This window comes from Stegostoma tigrinum, chromosome 3 (assembly GCF_030684315.1).
Source record: "Stegostoma tigrinum isolate sSteTig4 chromosome 3, sSteTig4.hap1, whole genome shotgun sequence".
NCBI lineage: Eukaryota > Metazoa > Chordata > Chondrichthyes > Orectolobiformes > Stegostomatidae > Stegostoma > Stegostoma tigrinum.
Window position 1 is genome coordinate 30,576,111 of NC_081356.1, and position 12,146 is coordinate 30,588,256.

At 51.7% G+C, this 12,146-nt stretch overlaps 1 protein-coding gene across 2 annotated transcripts in view; it reads right to left on the reverse strand.

The window, feature by feature from the left end:
* svep1 (sushi, von Willebrand factor type A, EGF and pentraxin domain containing 1) overlaps nucleotides 1–12,146 on the reverse strand; it is a 225,117-nt gene that overhangs the window by 93,371 nt on the left and 119,600 nt on the right. For both annotated transcript variants that reach the window (XM_048527619.2, XM_048527618.2), the window contains exon 27: nucleotides 11,125–11,300. In XM_048527619.2, the coding sequence (XP_048383576.1) occupies nucleotides 11,125–11,300 (176 nt within the window). The remainder of the gene's footprint in view (nucleotides 1–11,124; nucleotides 11,301–12,146) is intronic.

A 12,146-nucleotide genomic window follows, 5' to 3' on the forward strand; every position in this document is an offset into this window, starting at 1 on the left:
TCAACATGGACACCAACACTCAACACGGACACCAATACTCAACATGGACACCAACGCTCAAGACGGCCACCTACGCTCAACTCGGCCACCAACGCTCAACACGGACACCAACGCTCAAAATGGACGCCAACACTCAACACGGACACCAACGCTCAACACGGACACCAATACTCAACATGGACACCAACGCTCAAGACGGCCACCTACGCTCAACTCGGCCACCAACGCTCAACACAGACACCAACACTCAAAATGGACACCAACATTCAACACAGCCACCAACACTCAACACGGAGACCAACAGTCAACATGGCTACCAACGCTCAACACGGACACCAACACTCAAGACAGACACCAACACTTAATATGGCCACTAACACTCAACATGGCCACCCAAGCTCAACACGGCCACCGATGCTCAACATGGACACCAACACTCAACACAGCCACCAACACTCAACACGGACACCGACAGTTAACACGGACACCAACACTCAACATGGCCACCAACGCTCAACACAGACACCAACACTCAAAATGGACACGAGCATTCAACACGGACACCAACGCTCAACCCGGCGACCAACGCTCAACATGGACACCCACGAACACTCAACACAGACACCAACGCTCAACACGGCGACGAACGCTCAACATGGCTACCAACGCTCAACACGGCCACCAACACTCAAGACAGACACCAACACTTAATATGGCCACTAACACTCAACATGGCCACCCACGCTCAACACAGCCACCAACGCTAAACACGGCCACCAATACTCAGCAGGGACACCAACGCTCAACACAGCCACCAACACTCAACACGGACACCAACGCTCAAAACGGACGCCAACACTCAACACGGACACCAATGCTCAACACAGGCACCAACGCTCAACACGGCCTCCAACACTCAACACGGCCACCAATGCTCAACACGGCCACCAAAACTCAACATGGACACCAACACTCAACACGGACACCAACACTCAACGCAGCCACAAATGCTCAACACGGCCACCAACGCTCAGCCACAAATGCTCAACACGGCCACCAACGCTCAAAACGGACACCAACGATCAACACGGATACCAACGCTCAACACGGCCACCAACGCTCATCATAGCCACCAACACTCAACGCGGACACCAATATTCAACACGGACACCAACGCTCAACACGGCCACCAACGCTCAACACGGACACCAACACTCATCATAGCCACCAACACTCAATGCGGACACCAATATTCAACACGGACACCAACGCTCAAAACAGCCACCAACACTCAACACGGACGACAACATTCAACACAGACACCAACGCTCAACACGGCCACCAACGCTCAACACGGACACCAACGCTCAACATGGCCACCAACACTCAACACGGACACCAACACTCAACACGGCCACCAATGCTCAACACGGACACCAACGCTCAACATGGCCACCAACGCTCAACACGGACACCAACGCTCAACATGGACACCAACGCTCAACATGGCCACCAACGCTCAACATGGACATCAACACTCAACACGGACACCAACGCTCAACATGGCCACCAACGCTCAACACGGACACCAACGCTCAACACGGCCAACAACGCTCAACACGGCCACCAACGCTCAACACGGCCAACAACGCTCAACACGGACACCAACGCTCAACACGGCCAACAACGCTCAAAACGGACACCAACACTCAACACGGCCACCAACGCTCAACACGGACACCTAAACTCAACATGGACACCAACGCTCAAGACGGCCACTCACGCTCAACACGGCCACCAACGCTCAACACGGACACCAACGCTCAGCATGGACACCAACTCAGTACACAGCCACCAACGCTCAACACGGCCACCAACACTCAACATGGACACCAACTCTGCACACAGCCACCAACGCTCAACACGGACACCAACGCTCAACACGGGCACCAACGCTCAACACGGGCACCAACGCTCAACACGGCCAACAACGCTCAACACGGACACCAATGCTCAACATGGCCAACAACACTCAAAACGGACACCAACACTCAACACGGCCATCAACGCTCAACACGGACACCTAAACTCATCATGGACACCAACGCTCAAGACGGCCACCCACGCTCAACACGGCCACCAACGCTCAACACGGACACCAACTCTGTACACAGCCACCAACGCTCAACACGGACCCAACGCTCAACTCGGCCAACAACGCTCAACACGGACACCAACGCTCAACACGGCCAACAACGCTCAAAACGGACACCAACACTCAACACGGCCACCAACGCTCAACACGGACACCAACGCTCAACATGGACACCAACGCTCAACATGGCCACCAACGCTCAACACGGGCACCAACACTCAACATGGCCACCAACGCTCAACACGGCCAACAACGCTCAACACGGACACCAACGCTCAACACGGCCAACAACGCTCAAAACGGACACCAACACTCAACACGGCCACCAACGCTCAACACGGACACCTAAACTCAACATGGACACCAACGCTCAAGACGGCCACTCACGCTCAACACGGCCACCAACGCTCAACACGGACACCAACGCTCAGCATGGACACCAACTCAGTACACAGCCACCAACGCTCAACACGGCCACCAACACTCAACATGGACACCAACTCTGCACACAGCCACCAACGCTCAACACGGACACCAACACTCAACATGGACACCAACGCTCAACACGGGCACCAACGCTCAACACGGCCACCAACACTCAACATGGACACCAACTCTGCACACAGCCACCAACGCTCAACACGGACACCAACGCTCAACACGGGCACCAACGCTCAACACGGGCACCAACGCTCAACACGGCCAACAACGCTCAACACGGACACCAACGCTCAACATGGCCAACAACACTCAAAACGGACACCAACACTCAACACGGCCATCAACGCTCAACACGGACACCTAAACTCATCATGGACACCAACGCTGAAGACGGCCACCCACGCTCAACACGGCCACCAACGCTCAACACGGCCACCAACGCTCAACACGGCCACCAACTCTGTACACAGCCACCAACGCTCAACACGGACCCAACGCTCAACTCGGCCAACAACGCTCAACACGGACACCAACGCTCAACACGGCCAACAACGCTCAAAACGGACACCAACACTCAACACGGCCACCAACGCTCAACACGGACACCAACTCTGCACACAGCCACCAACGCTCAACACGGACACCAACACTCAACACGGACACCAACTCTGCACACAGCCACCAACGCTCAACACGGACACCAACACTCAACATGGACACCAGCACTCAACACAGACACAAACGCACAACACGGCCACCAATGCTCAACACGGACATTATCGCTCAACATGGACACCAACGCTCAACACGGCCACCAACGCTCAACACGGCCAACAACGCTCAACACGGGCACCAACGCTCAACACGGCCAACAACGCTCAACATGGACACCGACGCTCAACACGGCCACCAACGCTCAACACGGGCACCAACGCTCAACTCGGCCACCAACGCTCAACATGGACACCAACGCTCAACACGGCCACCAACGCTCAAACGGGCACCAACGCTCAACACGGCCACCAACGCTCAACACGGCCAACAATGCTCAAAACGGACACCAACTCTGCACACAGCCTCCAACGCTCAACACGGCCACCAACGCTCAACACGGGCACCAACGCTCAACACGGCCACCAACGCTCAACACGGCCAACAATGCTCAAAACGGACACCAACTCAGTACACAGCCACCAACGCTCAACACGGACCCAACGCTCAACTCGGCCACCAACTCTGTAGACAGCCACCAACGCTCAACACGGACCCAACGCTCAACTCGGCCAACAACGCTCAACACGGACACCAACGCTCAACACGGCCAACAACGTTCAAAACGGACACCAACACTCAACACGGCCACCAACGCTCAACACGGACACCAACTCTGCACACAGCCACCAACGCTCAACACGGACACCAACGCTCAACACGGACACCAACACTCAACATGGACACCAGCACTCAACACAGACACAAACGCACAACACGGCCACCAATGCTCAACACGGACATTATCGCTCAACATGGACACCAACGCTCAACACGGCCACCAACGCTCAACACGGCCAACAACGCTCAACACGGGCACCAACGCTCAACACGGCCAACAACGCTCAACATGGACACCGACGCTCAACACGGCCACCAACGCTCAACACGGGCACCAACGCTCAACTCGGCCACCAACGCTCAACATGGACACCAACGCTCAACACGGCCACCAACGCTCAAACGGGCACCAACGCTCAACACGGCCACCAATGCTCAACACGGCCAACAATGCTCAAAACGGACACCAACTCTGCACACAGCCTCCAACGCTCAACACGGCCACCAACGCTCAACACGGGCACCAACGCTCAACACGGCCACCAACGCTCAACACGGCCAACAATGCTCAAAACGGACACCAACTCAGTACACAGCCACCAACGCTCAACACGGACCCAACGCTCAACTCGGCCACCAACGCTCAACATGGACACCAACGCTCAACACGGCCACCAACGCTCAACACGGGCACCAACGCTCAACACGGCCAACAACGCTCAACACGGCCACCAACGCTCAACACGGCCAACAATGCTCAAAACGGACACCAACTCTGCACACAGCCTCCAACACTCAACACGGCCACCAACGCTCAACACGGCCACCAACGCTCAACACGGCCACCGACACTCAACACGGACAACAACACTTAACACAGCCGCCGACGCTCAACAGGGCCACCGACGCTCAACACGGCCACTGACACTCAACACGGACAACAACACACAACACGAACAGCAACACTCAACGCGGCCACCGACACTCAACACGGACACCAACACTCAATGCGGCCACCAACACTCAACACAGACGACAACATTCAGCACAGACATCAACGCTCAACACGGACACCAACGCTCAACATGGACAACAACACTCAACGCGGCCACCAACGCTCAACACAGACGACAACATTCAACACAGACATCAACGCTCAACATGGACACCAACGCTCAACAGGGACACCAATGCTCAACATGGACACCAACACTCAACACGGACACCAACGCTCTACATGGACACCAACACTCAACAGGGACACCAACACTCAACACGGACACCAACGCTCAACAGGGACACCAACGCTCAAAACGGCCACCAACGCTCAACACGGACGACAACATTCAACACAGACACCGACGCTTAACACGGCCACTAACACTCAACATGGCCACCCACGCTCAACAGAGCCACCAACGCTCAACACGGACACCAACGCTCAACATGGACACCAACTCTGTACACAGCCACCAACGCTCAACACGGACACCAACGCTCAACATGGACACCAACGCTCAACACGGGCACCAACGCTCAACACGGGCACCAACGCTCAACACGGCCACCGACGCTGAACAGGGCCACCGACGCTCAACACGGACAACAACACACAACACGGACAGCAACACTCAACGCGGCCACCAACACTCAACACAGACGACAACATTCAACACAGACATCAACGCTCAACACGGACACCAACGCTCAACATGGACAACAACACTCAACGCGGCCACCAACACTCAACACAGACGACAACATTCAGCACAGACATCAACGCTCAACATGGACACCAACGCTCAACACGGACGACAACATTCAACACAGACACCGACGCTTAACACGGCCACTAACACTCAACACGGCCACCCACGCTCAACACGGACACCAAAGCTCAACATGGACACCAACTCTGTACACAGCCACCAACGCTCAACACGGACACCAACGCTCAACACGGCCACCAACGCTCAACACGGGCACCAACGCTCAACATGGCCACAGACACTCAACACGGCCACCAACATTTAGCACAGCCACCGACGCTGAACAGGGCCACCGACGCTCAACACGGCCACTGACACTTAACACGGACAACAACACACAACACGGACAGCAATACTCAACGCGGCCACCAACACTCAACACAGACGACAACACTCAACACAGACGACAACATTCAACACAGACATCAACGCTCAACACGGACACCAACGCTCAACAGGGACACCAACACTCAACACGGCCACCAACGCTCAACATGGACACCAACGCTCAACACGGACACCAACGCTCAACACAGACACCAACACTCAACACGGGCACCAATGCTCAACAGGGACACCAACACTCAACACGGCCACCAACGCTCAACATGGACACCAACGCTCAACACGGACACCAACTCTGCACACAGCCACCAAGGCTCAACACGGACAACAACACACAACACGAACAGCAACACTCAACGCGGCCACCGACACTCAACACAGGCACCAACACTCAACGCGGCCACCAACGCTCAACACGGACACCAACGGTCAACACAGCCACCAAAACTCAACATGGACACGAACACTCAACACGGACACCAACGCTCAACACGGACACCAACGCTCAACATGGCCACCAACGCTCAACACGGACACCAACACTCAACATGGCCACCAACACTCAACACGGACACCAACGCTCAACATGGCCACCAATGCTCAACACGGACACCAACGCTCAACACGGTCACCAACTCTGTACACAGCCACCAACGCTCAACACGGACCCAACGCTCAACTCGGCCACCAACGCTCAACATGGACACCAACGCTCAACACGGCCACCAACGCTCAACACGGGCACCAACGCTCAACACGGCCAACAACGCTCAACACGGACACCAACGCTCAAGACGGCCACCCACGCTCAACACGGCCACCAACGCTCAACACGGACACCAACGCTCAACACGGACACCAACTCTGCACACAACCACCAACGCTCAACACGGACACCAACACTCAACATGGACACCAACTCTGCACACAGCCACCAACGCTCAACACAGCCACCAACGCTCAACATGGACACCAACTCTGCACACAGCCACCAACGCTCAACACGGCCACCAACACTCAACATGGACACCAACTCTGCACACAGCCACCAACGCTCAACATGGACACCAACTCTGCACACAGTCACCAACGCTCAACACGGACACCAACACTCAACACGGACACCAGCACTCAACACAGACACAAACGCACAACACGGCCACCAATGCTCAACATGGACATCATCGCTCAACATGGACACCAACTCTGCACACAGCCACCAACGCTCAACATGGACACCAACTCTGCACACAGCCACCAACGCTCAACACGGACACCAACACTCAACACGGACACCAATGCTCAACACAGACACCAACATTCAACACAGACACAAACGCACAACACAGCCACCAACGCTCAACACGGACACCAACGCTCAACACGGCCACCAACGCTCAACATGGACACCAACGCTCAACATGGACACCAACGCTCAACACGGCCACCAACGTTCAACACGGACCCAACGCTCAACTCGGCCACCAACGCTCAACATGGACACCAACGCTCAACACGGCCAACAACGCTCAACACGGGCACCAACGCTCAACACGGCCACCAACGCTCAACACGGCCAACAACGCTCAACACGGCCAACAATGCTCAAAACGGACACACACGCGCAACATGGCCACCAACACTCAACATGGACACCAACTCTGCACACTGCCACCAACGCTCAACACGGCCACCAACGCTCAACATGGACACCAATGCTTAACATGGACACCAACGCTCAACACGGCCACCAACGCTCAAAACGGACACCGACACTCAACACGGCCACTGACACTCAACACGGACAACAACACACAACATGAACAGCAACACTTAACGCGGCCACCGACACTCAACACAGACACTAACACTCAACGCGGCCACCAACACTCAACACAGACGACAACATTCAACACAGACATCAACGCTCAACACGGACACCAACGCTCAACAGGGACACCAACACTCAACATGGACAACAACACTCAACGCGGCCACCAACACTCAACACAGACGACAACATTCAGCACAGACATCAACGCTCAACATGGACACCAACGCTCAACAGGGACACCAACGCTCAACATGGCCACCAACGCTCAACACAGACGACAACATTCAACACGGACATCAACACTCAACACGGCCATCAACGCTCAACAGGGACACCAACGCTCAACACGGACACCAACACTCAACACGGCCACCAACGCTCAACACAGACGACAACATTCAACACGGACATCAACACTCAACACGGACACCAACGCTCAACATGGACACCAACGCTCAACATGGACACCAACGCTCAACATGTCCACCAACGCTCAAATCGGCCACCAACGCTCAACACGGACGACAACATTCAACACATACACCGACGCTTAACACGGCCACTAACACTCAACACGGCCACCCACGCTCAACACAGCCACCAACGCTCAACACGGACACCAACGCTCAACATGGACACCAACTCTGTACACAGCCACCAACGCTCAACACGGACACCGACGCTCAACACGGCCACTGACACTCAACACGGACAACAACACACAACACGGACACCGACACTCAACACAGACGACAACATTCAACACAGACACCAACACTCAACACGGCCACCGACACTCAACACGGCCACTGACGCTCAACACGGACAACAACACACAACACGGACAGCAACACTCAACGCGGCCACCAACACTCAACAAAGACGACAACATTCAACACAGACATCAACGCTCAACAGGGACACCAACGCTCAACAGGGACACCAACGCTCAACACGGCCACCAACGCTCAACACAGACACCAACGCTCAACACAGACACCAACGCTCAACACAGACACCAACGCTCAACTCGGCCACCAATGCTCAACATGTCCACCAACGGTCAACACGGACACCAACATTCAACACGGACACCAACGCTCAACACGGCCACCAAAACTCAACACGGATACCAACACTCAACACGGCCACCAACGCTCAACATGGACACCAACGCTCAACACGGATACCAATACTCAACATGGCCACCAATGCTCAACACGGACACCAACACTCAGCATGGACACCAACATTCAACGCGGACACCAACACTTAATATGGCCACCAACACAATAGAAAGCAAGACTGGAAAGATGAAAGTAAATGCCTTAATTCACATATTTGCTAATAGGAAATTCATGTGAGAAATATTCTCAATAATGAATTATCTGGAATAAGGTGCAAATCTCAATTTCAAGGATCATGAAACCATCAGCTTATTATAATAATGCACCTGGTTCCCTAAACGTCCTTCAAGTTAGGAAATCTGTCCCAGTGGGCATAACCAGTTAAAGAAAGCCCCCAGTAATACTTGGAAATGAATATGATGGTTGTACTGGAGCTCCATTTTGAAATACGCAAGATGAGTTAAACCAGTTTGTATCATTCACAATTTTTTTCTGTTTGATGCTATCCCTACTCATTCTGGCCTCATCTACAGCAAAACCATAAACTCTTAGTTGTCTTCAGAACTTGCCCAAGCAAACCATTCAGTTACATCAGTTTACCAATAAACTAAAGTCCCATGGGACAACAGAGACTGCAGCAGGCAGCGCACTGCTTTTGGTGACTTATACCAGAATAAAGTGACAATTATTAAATCCTGAATTTGTAATATCAGGCACATAAAAATATGGTGACTCTGTTCATCGGGCAATCATTTAGCTACAGAACCAAGTTCTTCCTGTCAATTTGTGATAAAGGTTCTTGGAGAAATTTCAAGACATGTCATTGATTTCAGTGACACAACAGTGCATTGGAACCCTGGAAGTATCAATGAAAAGGATTAGGTAACAGCAAGAGTCTTCAATGCTGTACTAAACACGTTCAGTTTCTTTTCCAATGCCTTATCGTTAGATGCTGGCATTGAATTTCCAACACAGAGGCTTCACGAAGTCGGGATGTGTGGGGAGTCCCTACATGGCAGAGGGGTGAGGAAACAAAGTTGGCAGGCCTGCCAGGAGGTGCCAGCCTCCACTCAATTAAACTGACCACCACCCAACTCTCAATCAGAAAACTGAAGGCTGACTGAAAACAAAGAATTTCTGCCTAACAAGGATCTTAAGGAGCTTGCCTACTTGACCAGCTCATGGGTATGACAAGCTTTACTGAGGACCTGAAATCACCTCCCCAGGGAATGCCTGGTGCACGGAACAGGCTGAGGAGATTGGCTCAAAGGTAGGACTCCCAAATCTGGGGCCCCAACTGCTGTTCCTGTCCAAACTTCACAGGGTCTGACAATTCAGTCTCAAACATAATACTGAAATTCTGACTTTTGCTTAAGTTACAGCATTTAATGTAAAACAAACTAAAATTATGAAATGGCTGGTTTGAACGCAAATTCAGTTGTGCTATCAGAATGAAAAGATCCCTGACTTTTTTTTTCCCTCAAGTTTGCCCTTCCTTTCATAGAATCATATTATCCCTACGGTGTGGAAGCAGGCTATTCAGCCCATAAGAACACATCTAAAGAGCATCCCATCTGGACTTCCTCCTCCTCCAACCCTGCATTTCTCATGGCTAATCTACCTAGTCTGTATATCCCTTGATACAATGGGCAATTTAGCACGGCCAATCCATCTAACTTGCACATCTTTAGCCTGTGGGAGGAAACCCATGAAGATACGGGGAGAATATGCAAACTCCACACAGACAATCAGGTTGCCCGAGAGTGGAATCAGACCCAGGTCTCTGCCATTGTGAGGCAGCAGTGCTAACCACTGAGCCATCGTGCTGCAATTATTTGGCCACTTCCAAGTAGGCTGATCAAACAATATTACCATTAAGCCTAAGGATTTCATTCATTACATTTGAGAAACATTTACAATTTACAGCTATAACCTTTGAGCCCAATGATTCCACTAGATCTCAGAATGTGAAATGCTACTGCTGTCAACTTCAGTTAGGTGTTTTCCTGAAAAACAATTTTCTTTCCATTAAAAACTCCAAATTGGATAGGAATTGGGGAAGTGTTGTCTTTGTTGAAATGTTTAATCAAAGTTTTGCATTGGAGATAGTAAACGTATCACCTGGGATACTGGCTCCAGGAGAAAGGCCTTCTCCTCCGTCAGAGAATTTCCCATCTATATAAATTCTCCATGCTCCATTGGCACTATTCCATGTGATGGAGATATGGTGCCACTTCCCGTCATTTACTGATGGACAATCAGTGACTTTCTCCTTGCCATTGACATATAATACCCAACTGAATGGAAGATAGGGAAAGAATCATCAGCTCTGCACAATAAGGCTTAAGCATTTCTCCTGTGTTGTACACCACTGAGATATACATATATCTGGTTCACTACACTACTTTCCAGAAATGCAGTGAATGAATTTTATAAATCATTTCAGTAAGATAAGCAGTACCGAAAGCTATGTTCTCCTTAGATCAGCAATGGTTAAGCAAAAATTTAATGTTTCTTAAAAGCCAGAAGGGCTTTGCTGGAGACAGAGATAATGTTAACCTTCAAAAGGAAATTGAATATATTCTCAAAGTGGCAGGGTGGGGTGGTTTCAGTGCTATGTGTGAAACAGTAGGAATGTGTGAGACTAGTGGATAGTTCTTTCAAAGTGCCAGAAAATACAGGTTAAGTTGAGTGCTCTCCTGCATTTTAAGTGTTTGTGATTCTGTGATACAATAGTCCTCAGCACCTATAGCCATTATATACAATCAACTACACACATTAACAAGGCAGTAAATACAAAAGATAATCCAATCTGTTGGTGACATGGTGACCATGTGTTTAAATTGTCTGGTTTATTATTCTGAATTCACTTGCTTTGTCCTCCCTTTTAAGGTGGTTTTTCTCATAGGACTAAGGTGAGAGAGAAAAGTTTTAAAAGGGACCTCAGGGGCAACATTTTCGCATAGAGGGTGATGCTTGTATGGAATGAACTGCGGGTACATATTTAAAAGACATTTGGACAGCTTCATGAATTTCAGGGGTTTAGAGGGATATGGGCAAAATACAGGCAAATGGGACAGGTTTAGTTTGGGAAACATGCTTGGCATGGATAGGTTGGACCAAAGGGTCTGCTTCCATGTTCT